At 47.4% G+C, this 17,434-nt stretch overlaps 1 protein-coding gene across 1 annotated transcript in view; it reads right to left on the bottom strand.

The window, feature by feature from the left end:
* CASQ2 (calsequestrin 2) overlaps positions 1 to 16,432 on the bottom strand; it is a 38,579-nt gene extending 22,147 nt beyond the window's left edge. Inside the window, exons 1-5 of the mRNA XM_048944862.1 lie at positions 15,842 to 16,432; positions 3,356 to 3,440; positions 2,384 to 2,484; positions 876 to 987; positions 382 to 455 (exon numbers count right to left, since the gene is read on the bottom strand). Coding sequence (XP_048800819.1) covers positions 382 to 455; positions 876 to 987; positions 2,384 to 2,484; positions 3,356 to 3,440; positions 15,842 to 16,075 — 606 coding nt within the window. The 5' untranslated portion in view covers positions 16,076 to 16,432. The remainder of the gene's footprint in view (positions 1 to 381; positions 456 to 875; positions 988 to 2,383; positions 2,485 to 3,355; positions 3,441 to 15,841) is intronic.
* Positions 16,433 to 17,434: the final 1,002 nt, after the last annotated feature.

Below are 17,434 nucleotides of genomic sequence, written 5' to 3'. Positions count from 1 at the left end.
CGCTTACGCATACCAGCCTTGATCTATCTTTGCAGTGACATGCCCACTGTGAATGTGCAAGTGACAGCTCGTGATCAAGGAGGGCCAGGGGCAGATGCAGAGCTGAAGGAAGGTGGGAGCACTGTTGACCGGTAGTTCACAAAATTACAGCATGATTGAGTCTAGAAGAGGCCTCTGATGTCATCTGGTTCAACCCTCTTGCACCAAAAGAGTTACCCAGAATAGGATGCTCATGGCCATTCTAACCCTCACACTCAGAGTTTTAGGGAAAGCCTTCTCTCAACTTCTTGCTTCAAAGCCTATACCTTCGCAGTGGAAAGGCTTTAAGCTGTGCAGAAAGGAGTCTATGATCTCCCAATGATGAGGTGTGTGGATGCTTACCCCTTTGTCAAATGTGGCAAAGAACTTGATGTACGGTTGGAAGTGTTCAGCAGCCTCTTCAAATGCCTTGTAATCTGTAAGGAGAAAAGGGGAATGAAGGAAAGATTTCATAGACATCTGGTCTCATTCTGATCAGTACAGGAGGCAAATATAAATTATTACAAAATACAGCAGATGTGTTTCTTACACACCTTCAGGATTTACAAACAAGAACCGTTTCATGTAGAGTGAACAGAATACACTTCGTGCAGCTCCACTACAGATCCCAAAATGCTACATTAAGCAGGGGCTAAAATCAGCAGCCCTGTGAAGCAAGCCCAAGGGTGTAGGAATGGGCTTATGCACAGCAAAAGCAGAAGCTCACTTTTGCAACCCTACCTCATCCTCCAGTGACTAATGCACTGCAACCGCTTGTCTCCTTAATGTTAATGAACAGGAACATATAACCCCCAGCACCCTCACCAAGGCTCCCACAAGGAACATAATCATCTTACGTTCAGAGTCTTCTCCTTTGAAGTAGCCGATCAGTTTGATTTCGTCATCAATTTGGTCAAAGGCTTGAAGCTCCAGCTTGCTGTTTATGATTTCCACAGGGTCTTCTAGCAACTGCCATGACAAATGCATTTGATAACACAACAATTTGCTGCACCAACCCGTAACTGCCAGACTGTGTCACTAGCTGCTTAAGTGGGGAGAAAGAGGTCACCTAATTTATCTGCTGCTGGAAACCCTGTTTGGTGCTCTCTGCCTCTCTGTGAGAAACTAACTGAGACACGTAGGTCACCTTCAGAAGGAGCATTTAATAGGTTCACTGCACAGGCTGAAGCATTCAGAGGAACGCTGAGAGAAGTATGGGTGACCCAAATAGATGCTGTGATGGGAGATAAAGTGTAGTGATTGCAGCTGGCTTTGGAGAGGCTGTGAAGATGGTAGAATGGTTAAAAGGACTGCAGTATGAGGACTGTGTTCTTCTGTGAATGAGGGACATACCTGTTTTTAAGTGTAGCTTGCTGGAAGAGACCATTATTAAGATATTTTGGAAAAATATTTAAAAGAACATGCTAGAGTGTGACCAAAAAACGGAGCAGTGGGAAGTCTAGAAGTGAAATTTCCTGGTTGGTCTACATGTGCATGGTGGGTTAAATCTGTTCTTTGGCCCCAGACACATCACAGTTCTGATGAAAAAGTTGGAAGACCAATCAGCTAGTTTATCCTAGTTTTAGTCCAAACTTTATTTCTTAACCAGACACTGCTGGGGGAAGGATTTGGTCTGATTTATTTATTTGTTTTGTTTTGATGTGCCAAGCAATACTGGTGTAAATTGCGTGTGGCTTCACTAGGAAAACAAATGCAGGCATGCCACTGCATAACCTGAAGTGCAGTAGAGAAACACTGGGTTTGTTTGAGATCAGGCTGTCCAGGTACCACTGATGTGTTTGCTTTTATTTCCCTGCTTTTCTATGCGTTTTTCCTTGAGTGGAAAACATACAAATAGGAATCCTTACTCTCCTCCTTTCTTTGCAGAACTTGTACTATCCGTGGTGCACCACAAAGCATGGCAAACGGAGCCTCGTGAGGTGGCTTATGCTGCACCCCTTACCAGTAACACTCCACTGTGCACATCTCCCTCCTGCTGTTGTGCTGTTGGGGTTTAAGCCACATAAATGAGGACTCCATCACTACCAGGCTGCCAGAAAAGCTCTGCTTTAGTTGGAATTTATGTGCGACTGTTGCTTGCTCCCTGGTTGAGCAACCAAATATTCCACAAACAGGAAAGAGAGAAAAAAATATATTTAAGACATAAGTGGTTGATGGCATATAAAGGTCCTGGCTTTTCAGGGAACTCATGGTCAAGTATTTGGGAAGCTGGCAAACAACATCATTTGCATGCTGGTGTGCAGCAAACAGGGATGGAGTTTCAAATAGAGATAACCTGTGTTTTTTTGCAAAGTGAGTGCAAAGTCTTCTCTGAGAGGCTTTGTCTGAACTTATCTGTGCTTACATCCAAGAGGAATTCCACCAAGACGTCTGTGGCCAGTTCCCCGTCAAATTCAATCAACCGATCCTCCTTAAAGACATAGAGACTTCCCTCTTCAACCAAGCCTGAAAGAAGGAAACAGGAAATATCATGTGATCAACAGGTCACTAAAAGCATCACTCTTTTTACATCGAAGCATCTTGCTGGTTATTCTAGCAACACCTCCTGGGGAAATGCAGTTGCCTGTTGACTTGGTTGGTCAAGTCAGAAACAATCCTAATGATCTCGTGAGCCTAGAGGAGACTTAACTCTGTGAATGTAAAAAATGACCAAGAAGTCAAAGCAAATTTTAAACTCTCATATGCTTAGCTTGCTTTGGGAAAAGTTAGAAGCATTTGTTGGAGATGGTGCAGAAGGCAGGCTGGCACATGACTGAGCTGAGGACTGGATGCCACACCATCTTGATGAAGTCTCCAAGATGAGGGGCTCTGAGCCCTGCAGTGCATGATGACAGGGATATGTACTGCTTTCTGGAGAAGCAGAAGCTCTCTGCTTTATTTTCACATATACTGTGACACCCTGTAATTTAGGAAAGAAAATAAGTCTCTGGTGTTAAGCCTAGTGTGGTATTTAAGTACCATTGTATTTGCATGCCGTAGTATTTCCATATTCTTTGTGGGATGAAATATGAAAAAATACTACATAGCTACTAGAGGGCAGCTGTTTCAAGGGGTGGAAACAGGAGGATGGAGGATTCCTCTTATATCTGGGGAGCAACTCAGGAAGGGGTGGCACCTGGTTGCCATTGCAAGGCTGAAGTTCCTATTAGTGGCTGGGGATCACCCTTCCAGGAACCAGATGGCATCTGTGGACACTTGTTGCTTCAATAGGTGTTGGTTCTGCATCACTGTATCAGAGCTGTCTGTGCAGGAAGAGCATGGAGTTTTCACACCACGGTATCCAAGCTATTCTGGAGATAGCAAACATGGGACTTACCTAGCTTTTTGGCGAGTTTGGCATCCTTCTTGGAATCTACCATCCCAAAGCCGATGCTCCTAGGCTCCAGGACCTGAGCTGCCAGCTGTGGGGAAAACCAGAGTCCAGCATGAGCAGCAGGAATGCTGGAGGACATTGTGCCCTGTCAGGATGGCACAGGAGGCACAGATGACCCATATTTTGCTCCCAGGCAGCATCGATGGGTGGCACACATCACATGTTGCCTCTTTGCTGAGATAAGGCTGTCTGGAGGTCATAAGGGTTGGATTTCTTCCCACTGTGTCACAGCGCTGGGTTTGCTGGTGATACCACGGGCTGCCAACTGCGCTTTGACACTTGGGCATCAGGAGAGAGTTCCCAGCCACAATGGTGACACCGAAGTAGTGGGAACAGCTGGGAGAAAGACTTACACCCTCTGGCAGACCAAAAACTCTCTCCTTCCTCATGCATCTGTGATATCGTACAGGGGACCGTGACACTGTCTAGGTACTGAAGATGTTTTAATTCTGGGAGTGGTTGGTGCTAGGGACCAGTGGCTGGAAAACTGAGGGTAGCAAAAGTATCACTGCTTACATATGATGGAGTAGCAAAAGCACCCAGGCTTTGTGAAAATAGCAGTGCTACACCATGAAGTGCTCCTGGCCTTTCTGTCCTGGGCTCTCCCTGTATCTTGCTATATCAATCCTTTATTGCTCGTCTTGTCCCTCTGGAAGGAAATTCAAATCCAGTGGTGCTTAATGCCCCAGCTTGTATTGAACTGTGGGCCAGTCAGAGAGTAACAGCGCAGTATTAAGACAACATGGTCAAGCTAACACACAATTCAATCTCTTCTGCTCTGAAGTGTCTCAAGTCCCATCTCCTGTCCTGGCTTTGGCCAGCTCCCCTGCTCTGGGTCCTCTCTTCTGCCCTGTTTCCTCAGGAAACAGGGCTAATCCCAGCCACGCTCGTATTTGTCACCTTGCAGCTTTGGAAACTGCTGTCCCATCCCCACCATTTTTGATGAAGGGGCCTCTTGGTGATATCAAGTTCCTGCCTGATTTGTGAAAATAGATATCTGTGGAAAGGAGAGACGCTCTGCAAGTGCCCTGTGGTGGGGACCCTGCGAATTCCTCCCGGGCGCTGTGGACATGTGTCGGCCCTGGGAAGAAGGCAGGCAGGCAACGTCCTCATCCACAGGCACTCTCTGGAGCGGTAACACCATCTCGAGACCCTTGAGCAGCTGTAACACCCCCTCCTCATCCCTCTTCTCCTGCTCCACAGATGCCTCTGATGCCGACAGCCTCCTTGCTGTCCTTCCAGTGCACCCTGCCACAGGGAGCACACCCCATCTCAGCTGCTGCCCCATTCCCATCCACAAAACCCTACTGAATTTGGGGATAGGGAATAAGAGTTGGAGGCCTCCGAGATGTCCCTATTAGGGCATGGCCACCTCCACTCACTGGAGGGAGCAGCAGAAAGGCTGCAGCCAGAGAGATGGCGGGCTGATTTATGGTACTGCCCTCCTCCAGGGCCCATTTCAGCACCCCCTCAACCTCAGAGCCAGTTTGAATGTCACCCAGCGCCGCTGTGTCCGTGGCCATGCGTCCTCTTGGCTCCCCGCTATAAATAGTCTCCACCTGCAGATGGCCGGCAATTGCAGGGATCATGGAGGAAAAGTCTCAAAATCCTGGGGGAGAACAGCAGGGACCCTGAAGATATGGGCTCAGAGACTTTACTTAGGCTAAGAGCGGTGACGCTTATTTGAAGGACAGGGTTGTCTTCTCCCTGCCACCAAATGCATGTCCCAGAGCCCCCCTAGAAAGACATTCTCCACCATCACAGCACCTCAGCTTCTTTTTCCAAAGGATGGTGCCTACAGCAGTGCATACCCAGATATCCCCTTCACAATGTCATCAGGGAACAAGAACACCCAATTACCTTAACCTCCCGCAGCTACCTGGCTTGCTGTCTCTAGGAGGTGCTGTAGGTTGTAAAGGAATTGCGTTGATTTGCTATTCTTCTCTCACTCTCTACCGAAAATTGGAAATAAAAGGGAGGCTGCAGGTCAGGGCTCTTGGTTACAGAGGACACTGCCTGAATAAAGCAGAACAATGGTCTATATTCACACATCTATGGATAAAGCTTCAGAGCATTGGTCTGATCAGTTTGGTGTCCCCTCACCTGGGCCTTGTTAGAGCAGCTGATGTCCAACATGGAAGGAGGAGATGGGCACCTCTTGCGTGGAGGTGCCTTTATTGGGAAAAGGGATGGAGCCTGTGGGATCAGAAGCTTTAGGGGACGTGTGACTCCCTGCACTGAAGCAGTTGTGTAGACCAGCACAAAGACCTTCAAAGTTTGAGGCTCTGGCTGTGCTGAGACTGTCCAGTCATGTAAATACGCTTCATCTAGCTGCAGTCTTACAGGCTACTTACTTACATCTGCTAGTCAAGTGCCAGATCCAGCCCAGGCAGTTTGAGCCCTATAGCTCTTGACTAGTGTGTGCAGGAGACGGTTAGAGTTTCTTGGGGGTGTTTGAAGAAGTTCAGCAATGTGCCTTCATCATCTGAGGCTGTGACACCTGCTGCAGACAAGTGGCTGGGCAGGAGTGAGAGATGTTTGTAAAAGTGGAGGCTTAGATCAGGAGTAGCATATGTGAACATGCAGTGTATGCAAGACAGCTCTTCAGGGTTGAGTGTGTGAGCATGGGAGCTTGCTGGAAAAGAGTAGACGTGTCTAGAAAATTAGGGATGGGATGGAAGCTTCTTTGTGCAAGACTGTGGGAACATGTACTTCATTAGGGCTTGGGAGGCAAAAAAAACCAGAATCACAGCATGGCTGTGCCACAGCAGGGACAGCCAGAGCACGGTGCCAGGCCCACATCAGGTGACTTTTGGAGACCTCTCAGAGGGAGACTGCACAGTCTCTTCTACAGGCATGTGAGATGTCTCTCTGAAGAGAGACAGAAGATGAATGTGAATAGATGGAAGTGCATGTAGACAGTGTGTGTACAGAGGAGAGTGTGTTTGTGTACGTGTGCAAATGATGGAACTGTGCACTCTGCTGGCAGCCTTTCTCCTTTGTTGGAGCTTTCAGGATAATGAGATAAGGAGTGAGCAGTACAGCCCATGCCAATCCACAGAGCTCTTCAGTCCTTAGTGGGAAAATCTTTCTGCAACATGAGACTCAGTACAGCTCTTTCCACTGGCACTGCTGGAAAGTAGGAGACCTTTGCAGGCTGCCTGTACCTACAGTCACATTTTCAAATGCCAGCTCCATGGGGCTGGATGTTACTCCTGCTTGCTGCTTCCCAGTGGGGCAGGTGGGTGTGAGCAGTGCCCAGGTGTGCACGCATTCCCGTATCCACATTTGAACTTCATCAGGCAGCAACATTTAGAGGATGCCAGAGGCATGCAGCTTGGTTGCCCCCAGCTCATTACAGTATCAAGCATCTGTAATATCCCCTTACAGTATTTTCTGATTCCATAATGCTAGTGGGATTTGAATGCAGATAATGTTTCTGATCTTGACAATCCTTTTGGCTCAGAACTTCGGAACAGAGGCGGCTGTAATATAAGAACACAGCTCCTACTCCTTCTTCTCCACTTAAATTCATATTGCTTGAAGTCTCATTCAGCCAGAGCCCCTGCCTTTGTGTCAGCCTCTATAGTGAGTAATTTAGCTTCAACAGCTGCATGGGGAGATGGGAGGGAGAAACTGCCCCGGAAGAACTGGGCTTAGCTGGTTATGCAGTTCCTAAGGTACATGAAGAGGCTCAGGGCAGGCAGGGCTTAGAGCACAAGCAAAGACAGCAGGTGTATCCCATTCTCGTAAGCACAAAGCCTTTGCAGTGCACTCTTTCTAGCCACGGGGTCACAAGTTGAGTCCTGTGCATTCTCAGGAACAGGAGTTGTGAGTATTCCTCAGGTAACAGCCCTATTCTCATTTGAGTAGGTGCATGGCCCTGTGAGACTGGTGAGAAGTGCCAGCCCCAAATGAAGCCTGAGGACAATTCTACAGTTCTATGACCTACGAGTGAGAAAGCACCGTCTCATCAGGGGTTGGAACTAGATGATGATTAACATCCCTTCCAACCTAAGCCTGTGATTCTATGATTTTGGGTGGTGTCAGCAGGTGCTAGCAATCTGAATAATGGTGATAGAAGGAAACAGCTCCTTGCTAGAGCATCTCAGCTTCTTACTACCATAACTATCTGAACTGAGGTGTGGTGATGGGAAGCTTTAAGGAGACTCTGAAATCCTATGCTACCAGAAGCAGCAGCATCACCTTTGTAAAGGTGATAAGTTGTCTGACAACAAACCTATTCAGCTGCAGATGGCGGTGATTGTTCTGGACCTTCCGTTTGGCGTCAGTCTTGCCATCAAATGGCAGAACAAATGCAGTAGAGAGGGTTACAGATAGAGATGAACAAATGCAGTAGAGAGGGTTACAGATAGAGATGAATGAGACAGGTATCCCAGCATAGTCAGTCTTTCATCATGGAGTGACGTTATAGGTTTCTGGCCTGGATTTTCTTCTCACTTCACCGTCAAGATCCCCCCATCAGCAAGGCTGACATTCCCCAGCTGCCAGGCTGGAAGGTAGGGTGCTGGGTGCACCTGGGTCTCTGATAGCCTCTGGGAGTACCTCTGCTATGCACAGGGAAATTGCTGTTTCCCAGCAGGCAGTGGTAGAAGAGCAAAACTGAAGAAACACAAAGAACAGAGCAATGGGATTATATGGAAAGTCACCTTTCTTTCCACTTTTCTGTTGCTCTGCTCTTTAAAGCTGTAAGAGCTTGGTGATGGCCAGAACATGCTGATGTGAAGATGAGGATGACTTAATGTCTTAAAACTTATTTTTGTTTTTAGAAACAACAGGAGGATATGGCAAGAAACTAGAGTATTTCCCCAAAGGCTTTGAAAGCTTCTGCAGAACTCATACCTTTACACTGTGGTTGGCTTCTCCCTTGTTTGAACAGTCTGTAGTAGAGCAGAGGGGTATCACTCTCCTCAATGCTGTTTTGTGCCATGCTGCATCCCCTCACAATACCCATCAGAAAAGTATTGGATCTTGTAACTCAGGCTGGTGAATGACAGCTCCTGAAACATTGTGATGGCCACAGAGAAGGGGCAGGAGCCTGCTGAGTAGCTGCTGCAACAGGGCCTGGCAGCAGAGCTGAGAGAGAGAAAGTATGGCCCATCTTACTGCCCTTTTCCACCACTGGAGCTGCCCTCTTAAGGGGTTGCTGCTCTCCTGATGAAAAGGCAAGTCCCCAAATACAGAACAGCCAAAGGTCACTGAGGGAGGTCCTTTCACAGGTAGCACTCCAAGAACGGTGCTGCGGCCCTTTAAGAGCTACCCGGCTGCTCAGCCCAGCCAGGCATATGATGTGCTCTTTGGCCACCTACCTAAAGGTTTCACATAGCTAGGGCTGTATTTTTATCCTCGCCCGGGCATCCCTAATTTTAGCCAGCTGTAAGTTAAAGCCCCTGAGATAGCTGGGGATGATGCTGGTGGCTGTGAGCATCCATGGGGCAGGGGCCACTTGCTGCTGCTGTTGGCTGGTGCTTGCTGGCATTGCTTCACAGGTGTTTTGCCGACTCAGTTGAGCAGCTTGCACACTGAGGACAGTCTGGGGCTGCGAGTGTGCATGTGCTGACCTCAGCTCTGCAGGTGGATTGGGGCTGCTCTGCAGAACCCCCTCTGTTGAACCCCACTCTGATGAACCAGGCAGGAGGAGGAATTTGGGAGCTTTCCTCTACAAAAATGATGCTATAACTAGCTTTGCTTGGAAGCAAAGGCTGGATGCCACAGCAAAACCTATGTGGAGCAGCAGCCTTCTGCTTTCAAGTGGGTGCTGGAAGAAGGAAGTGAGCTCAGTGCACAACAGTCCTCTCTCCTCCTCAGGACCCAGAGGTGCTTTCATGCTTCCAGCTCCAAGGAAATTTCTCAGTTTTCTGACCCAGTGGGCCTGAGCCAACGCCTCTGAAACCCTGGAGTGCCACAGGAGGGATCTGGGTGCTCCTGCCCTGAATCCACACCTGTATGGGAATGTGGGGGAGCAATAGGTTCCTTGGGGTGAAGGAGGACTCAGCCAAGGAGCAGTGAGCAACCAGCCCCAAGGGAAACTCTCAGAACAAGTGTCTCCTTACGCAGGCTTCAAGGTGTCAGAGCTCTGCTCAGTCTGTCGGCTGCCAGGGCAGAAGCAATTTCCCAGAAAGAGAAGGTATCATGTCGTGCAGCTGGCCTGCACCGGAGCTGCGCCAGAGTGTGTGCAGGAATGAGCCCCATCAGCAGTGCTCAGGGGCCAGCGCAGCGGGGAACTGCACAAGAGGCTGCTGCTTGTTCTATTTCCTCAGGCAAGGTTTTCTTTCTATAAGTAGGTAAATCCCAGTGTGCAGAGGATTAAATAAAACAAGATAATTCGGACCTTGCTAAGTCACTTCTTTCCTGGGCCACTCATTCCTTGCCTGGGTGACTGCTGTTTGCAGACAGAGGCCTCAAAAAGACATCTTTGGTCATCAGAACTTGGACCAGGTTGCTCAATCTGAGTGTCCTTTAAACTCACTGGGCTGTTCTCCCCTTGACTCTGGTGATTAGGAGCTCCCTAGTTTCCAAACTTGATTTATTCATAGCCCATTTGTCCTCAGGCTATGTGCTTAAATAGTTCCCCTCCCTCCTGGGGCTTTAAAGAGAATTACTGTATCTCCTTTCCCTTTTCCCCATGGGTGAAACTCAGGCTTAAATGCAGGGTAGTGGCAGGCTTTGATCAGCTTGATTTAAATGAAGGGCACCACTTCCAGACTGAGGTCTGGAATGAGGGCAGTGTGGTACCTGCTCCAGCTCATAGGATGCTATCTGGCCTCAGCAGTCTCCTGGGCAATGTCAAGGTCTGAGGCAGAGAACAACAAATGGTGACAGTACACATACACTGGAGCTGGACTCGGTCCTTATGGGTCCCTTCCAACTTGCAATATTCTATGCCCATTGGTGAATGATTTCTCAGGCCAGTCCTTTTGATGCTCACTTACGGTGCACTATGATAGGTCAATGACGTCTTATTAGACAGGAGTGTGATCCTGCCTCCTGGATATCAAGAATGCATCAGAAACTCCCACAGGCATGTTTCTAGGGAGCCTAATTGGTGTGGCAAGATGACTGAGGCTTGAAGGATGGGCTTTTCACAACTTTTCCTCATCTCTTGGGCATTTCAGAACAAAGGTGTGCCATGGAAGGAGTCTCCAACTGCTTTAAGCTCTTGCAGGGCACCTACAGAGGCTATCTGCTGAATTTCCCTTAGACACTGGGATGACAGCTATTTCCTACTCTGAGAACAGCCATCAGCACACTTCTCTCCCTCTGACCATACATGATTGAACATGAAGATTGCCTTTCCAAGAGGGAAGTGGTGATGGAAATGAAGGTCTTATGCTAGAAACTGCTCAGGCAGCCAGACCAGCCTCAGTGATGAGATGGATGGAAGGGCATTGGGAAAGGAAACTAGGTGATAAGAATTAAAGTAGTCTTGGCAATTGTTTCTACCACTAGTTATACAGAAAGGCCAAATTGTCCATTTGTGCCTGGGTGCCAGTGTGCCCATCTACAGCCTGGGGAGCTCGCTGTAGCTTCCTTTATGATTGGCATGTCAGGGAGTGAAATTTTCCTAGTGCTGCTGCCGAAATCAACGCTCTGAGCTGTTAATGGACTGAGATGTACTTACATTGTCTCAGAGGCCAAAGGAAGCAGTGCACATCTTTTCCTTTCTCTCCCTTCCTAACCTTTTGCATTAACTTATCTGCAGTGGAAGCCACTGCCTCAGTGTGGCAACCTGTTTTATTACTTGTATTATGAGGTATTCATGCTGTAGGCTTCTTCAGGTATGTCTCCAGGTGTGCTCCATCTCTCACCCTGAAGACTTGCTCTGTAGGGTCGCAGGGACCAGGCAGTTTCTGTGGCACTCAATGTGTAACATGTTTACCCAGCCAAGGAAGTCATACTGAGCTAGTGTCTCATGAACATATTATTTTCAAAGAAAAAGGTTGCAAACTGAGTCTATGAAACAAAGTGATGAGGGTGCTTAAAGAAAGCTCTTGGTTTTATACTCTCCTGTAATCTGTTTGGACATGGGGATAACTTCTCAGCCACTGCTTCCTATGAATGTTGATACACATCTGTACTTGCAAACTTTTTTCCTCTGTTGGATCAGAAGAGAAGGCCTTTTTGCTACATATGACATGTTTCTGAGCTCTCACAGGAGCTATCAGACTAAAATGATTTGAAGACCAGATGGGTGGAACTGCCCTAAAACCAGACAAATCTTAATTGATTTTTCCATTCTCAGCTGAAAGCCTGTGAGTGGAGCTTTACAAGTGTCAACACTTGAAAGTAAATCCTTGCTTTCAAGTGAATTAGACCTTATGCTTACTTCAACCCTTATTCTGTTGAACTCAAAAGCTATATTTCTCTCTCACAGCACAAGTAGTACTGATTGTACTACTGACTGGACACTGGGAGAGAGATGCAATGTCTGCTTTGCAGGCAGCCTGCTCTGCACTAAGACAGCTTCTGCTGCTGGAGAGAGCTTCTCATGTGCAAAATAAAAATCCCTTACCCTGCTGCTCTTTAGTTTTGTAACGTGATCCCTAGAGACAAACTGGCCCACTGGAAAGCAAAGCTCTGCCAATACTTGGGAAGGGTTTGGAGATGAGAGGGAGAAGGCAGAGGTCTGAGAAGCAGTGATAAGAGATTGGAGGAAATAGGAGAGTTACAAAGAAGAAGAGTAGCAGAACAGATATTTTAAGTTTCCCTGCTTTGTTCTTGTCCTCTTTCACCCTTTTTCCATTAAAGCTGAGAGATTTGGGGACAAGTAGCTTTTTGTCTTACTTGGCACTTAAATCTGCACTGTGAAGCTTTGTGTCTGGCTGTATGTGATCTTCTTCTCTGTGCTCACCTCACAGGGCATGCAGGCTCTTAGAAAAATTGCCACGGGATAGGAACTGCTGCCACTGTCCTCAAGGCTGCTGGGTCATCATCTAGAGTGGAGGATTTTCCTCACAACCTAGAGGAGCTGTTCAGCAGGAGTTGGGGTGAGTGGAGGGAGAAAGGGAAGCAAAGGAGCATGAGAGCCCCTTAGTCTGAGCTGTGAAGAAGCCACACTCATCAGCTTAGAGCCGTAGAATTGCCTTGGTTGGAAAAGACAACAGAGTAGGTGGTAGGGGCTGCCAGGTCAGCTGATGATCTTCTTCATTGCCTTTCCAAATTGGAAGGGCATGCTGGGCTGTGTGGGAATCCAGTGGCAGATCCCAATAGGACTGGGTGGAGGGAGCTGGAGATCCTGTAATATCAGTGTAACCACAGCATCCCTTTATCTGATGATGCCTGGTGAACATTCCTGAGATTCTGCTGGTCAGTTCTGCACACTGGGCATTTGTAATGGGGAGGAGAATTTTCCTAGCATATCACTTTCTCCTCACCCTGATGTTTGTGGTTGCAATTGGATCAAGACCTTATGTGCTTAACTTCACTTATGCTGTCAGGTTTTCAGCACGTTTCACTAAGGAAATGAGACCCTCGCTATTCTCTTCTCTCTGCCCTGTTTTGTCTGTCAGCTGCCTCCACAAATAAAGTTTCAAGCTCTTGGCCATTTTCAAAAAGATTTTCCAGGGAGATCTCAGACATAATTAAGGCATTGCAAGCTTCAAACAGAGCAGGGACTTGGAAGGGAAGAGACTCTAGAAGAGGGAAGTGCTGCCACATGAGCTCAAGCCCTGCTAGCTACTAAAGTCCAAGCTTGTTGATGATTATGACCAACGTATTTGGATGAAACCATGGCCAAGGGACAATTTGCTCCTAGATTGTAGGAGTGTTGTCTAGACTCATCCTGCCCTCCTTGGATGTTTTGTAGCCATGTCTTTTTTCACCTGCTGAGACCTAAACCAATGACTGGGTCTAAAGTGAAGAAGGGACCAGCAGGTGCTACTGGGACTTCTGCTTGCTTTGATAATATGCCCTACTATCTTCTACCTGGGCACACCTGTAATTTTGTCCTAGCAAATATGGAGGGACCTGTTACTGAATCTCTCCATGTTTTTTCCTAGTCCTAATATATTTGTTCAAGCCTTTGGTCTTTGGAACTATACATTTCTTCTAAGGTGTGTGTGAGAAAGAGGAGGGGTGGGCACTTTGGAGGTTTTCAGGACTTAATCACAGAATCACAGAATTGTAGGGGTTGGAAGGGACCTCCAGAGAGGTCCAACCCCCCTGCCAAAGCAGGTTCCCTATACCAGGTCACACTTAACATCCATGAATCCTATTTCTTCTGTGTACACACATACCTGTGTTCATCAGGCAATAGGAAGTAATAACCCTTAGATGGTTAGCTCAGATCTTTGCTTAACTCCACACCTGCCTGAAGGTCTCATGTGAAGGGTTGCCATTATTCCTTATGATGGAGATCAGTGCAATTTTATAGAAGTAAGGCTAAGGATGTGGTGTTTTCCAGGCTGTGGAAGCAGCATACCTTGTTGTGAGTCATCAGGCAAATCCTCAATAATGTAAAGTGAAAAAAATATGAGATGCTCCAGAAAATAAATCCTTAATACAGTGAGTAAGCATGAGATGCTCCATATAGGCATCCTTCCACAGGCAGGGCAGATTGAGAGCAATCTTTGCCACACAACATTTGTGGCTTGAGGTGAGGGAGGTGAAGTTTTGAGTGCTGTCACCAGACGGAGAAGATTAAAACCTAGCTCACTGCAATGGTTAAGTTAGTAACAGAAATTAAGAGCACCAGCACCTTGCTGGTTTGTGTCCTATGCAGCACATTCTCTGTTGCTTTCTCAGATCCAATCCAAGCCTTGGGTGTCTGTGGCAAAGAAGTGTCCAGTCTGCAGATCTCTGCTGTGTGGGAACTGTAAGATTGCTGCTGCAACTCCCAGCCCAGGGGACAATGGGGACATGCACTGAATCAGCACTGCAAGTGCTGGAGAAGTTTTGAGGACTGTAGAATGGTCAGCTTGTAGCTGAGCATTAGTGAACCAGAGCACTACAGTTACATAAAGTCTGCTGCAGATCTAATCCTCAATCTCTTGCCCAAGGTCACATCAGAGTTCAATGGAAGAGAAGCAATTGGAAACCAGACCACCAGAGCCCTGAGCTAATGTATTCACCCTCTGAAGCAAGTCCTGCAAAATAAAAGCTCTAACACATGCTGCATTGTAGCAATTGCACGCTCAGTATGGTTGACTGCTACCATGGGGATAGGTGTCCAGGGGAGTACAACTGACAGTGTACAACGGGTACCTGCTTCTGCCAGGTTTCTATAAATACACACTTAGTAAATGCTTGCCATCTATCAAGCACAAAATAGCTATCCTATTAAACAACAATGCAATTATACTACCAGCCATAAACTTTTCAGCTGGAGTTCCAGGGTTATTTTTTCTTTGCCAAGTGTTATTTGATCACTCACCTGGAACAAGTAACTGTTTCCTGACAAGTGAATAAAATCTGGTCAGGTCTGAATCTTTCTTGCTTGCCTTGTTGAGGAGGTCAGTAGACCTTGAACTTGGCACTGTACTTTTGTGGGTCCTAGCCCTCACTGAGTGAGAATATTTTCTAAATCACATTTGCTATACTTAAAGATAAGTAGTTTTCCGTTACTACGTTTTGTCTCTGAAAAATAGAGATTATGTATTTCTTCAGCAATTCTCACTTTCCATCCAAATATGCCTTTTAGTTAAGAAGGAATATCTGTAAGCCCCTGGGAGGAAATGAACAACTAACCATCAAGGTCTACTGCTCTGAGAGTCCCTAGATTACAGCCACACTACAAGAAAGAATGCAATGAATCTACTTTGTAAATTTTAGTGTGATTTATTTTACTGAGGATTAATTAATCATTCTTTCACCAAAGAATTAACAATGCTTATTTCCAGCACAGAAATGAACGGCTGTATTAGCAAGTAGCTACAAACTTATTCCAAGCAGGCAACCAAGTGTCAGAAAAAAAAAAAAAAGGGGGATTTAATGCCGCACCAACAGTGAGTTTTGAGATGTGGAGCTGGGACACCCATTTGCAACACAGTTTGGTGGGACTTGGCTATTTGCTCTGAATGGAATAGGAAACTGGAAGGAATCTTGAATCTAAGGAGGATATACTAGAAGGAGAAGGGACCTAACAATTTCAGGCTGCACTCAGACCTGTGCTGAGATTTGAAAAAGCTCAGCTAAGCTGAATTCATACTGCTGGGGTGTGCATGGTTATTTGCTTTTCCCCGTTTTCTGGTGCACCACCCAGAAAGGCTATTTCCCAGCTGACAACTCAAAAGACTACAACAAAAGCTTTACCCTGTGCTTCACAGAGCTCAGGGTCTAAATCATACTCAGGCAAGCAGCCTCAAAACTTTGGCCATTCCCACCAGGCCCCTGACTGTCCCATGACCTGTCTCCATAACTCCAGATGTGCAGTGGCATTGACCCGGCAGGGAGACACGCAGTGGTGCTTACCTCCAGGACCATCTCCGTCATCTGGAACTGCTTCTGGGACACCCTGTCAGAGCTCACAGGCTCATGGAAGAGCAGACAAAGCATGTCATACTTCTTCAGGGCATTCTTGTAGTTCTTCTCGTGCAGGTCGATCACTCGGTCTTTCCCATCATATGTGGGAAAATTCAGTCCTTCTTCTGCCTTGCAGCAGAAAAGCAGGCAAAAGCCTGCCAGGATCCAGCAAGTTGCCTTCATTGGGGAACCCTTGGAGTTCAGTGCAGCGCTGGCAAAGGTCTCTCTCCTTCTCAGTTTGGGAAGAGAAGGAGGCCAAGGGCTCCAGTGGGAGTCTGCACCGAGTTTCTCTTTCTTCTGCCTTCCTAGCGTTCAGTCCAAGCTCTGCAAGGCTGGTGGCAAGCAACAAACTTTGCTGTCCTGGGCTCACAACAAAGAGACAGACAGGAGAAGCTGTCAGGCCAAGCCCTGGATACCTTACATAGCTGTGTCCAGCTCCCGTGTCATTAGGAACTCCATTTTTAGGAAGCAGTTGTTTCAGGCTAAAAATAAACCCTGCAATGAATAAAAAGGACAGATATGACAGCATTGAGGGACTTGCTGGCACTCTGCATCATCTGAGAGTGAGAGAGTGAGTGAGAGGGAGTGTGAGGGAGTGCAGGAGGGAGTGGAGGTTGGCAATGCTGGGAGGATGCAGGCAGATTTGGGGAAGGGGCAGACTTCATTTATACAGAGAGCCAAGGCACACTCCGTCCTACTAGGGCTTAGCAAAAATAGAAGATATTGGCTGCCTTTTGTAACAAGGGTATCTCTGTAACCACTTGGGCATCGCAGTGATTAGGCAGTGGATAACAGAGCTTGGATAAAATCGTTTCAGACTTATCACTACCACTAGAGGAAAAGTCACATTTCCACAGCAGTAAAGGAGGTGAGCACTCCTGAGACTCTGTCACACTGCCTGGGGCACGAACTTGATTTGCTTGATGGAATTCAAGCTCTTTTCTGAAGCACTCTCTCTGCTAACAGAGTGCCAGGAGATCTATTGGCCCTGGGATCTCCTGCTCGCAACTGTAATCCCAAGTACAGAGAAGCTTCTTACTCACACAGCAGTTGCCAAGTCCCAGAGGTTGCTGGTTACCGATTAAAGGCTTGTCACGCTAAAGAATAAGGGCAAGATTTACACTGGTGCCTTGGGGCAGAAGACATGGGCCTCCTTGAGATGATGGGCAGATGCCACCATCGCTGCTGGCTTCCCAGCCTCAGGGACCTGCCTGTTGTCCGTGAAGGTCTTTTCACAGAGCTTTGCTGCATCTCCTAACAAGTGAAATGGAGAATGATGACTGCTTCCCTGTTCCTGGTGCAGCAGCACATTCTTTCACCTCCTCCCCTCCTCTGACTGTGTGTCACTGCTGCCCCATGACTGGCAGCAACAGGGACATGGAGGCAAGCCAGCTGGCTGCTGGCCAGCCCTGCCACCAGGATGATGCTGATCTACTGGGGAAGATATTTGGAGGATGGCAAAGAGGAGTGTGACAGTGGGTTGTCTCCTGTGCCAAAATGATGTGCAGACAAACACCTTCATCAGGCCTGCTTCTTGAACAT

This window comes from Lagopus muta, chromosome 1, assembly GCF_023343835.1.
Source record: "Lagopus muta isolate bLagMut1 chromosome 1, bLagMut1 primary, whole genome shotgun sequence".
NCBI lineage: Eukaryota > Metazoa > Chordata > Aves > Galliformes > Phasianidae > Lagopus > Lagopus muta.
The sequence above is the reverse complement of the archived record's forward strand: the minus strand, read 5'-3'. Positions and strand labels throughout refer to the sequence as shown.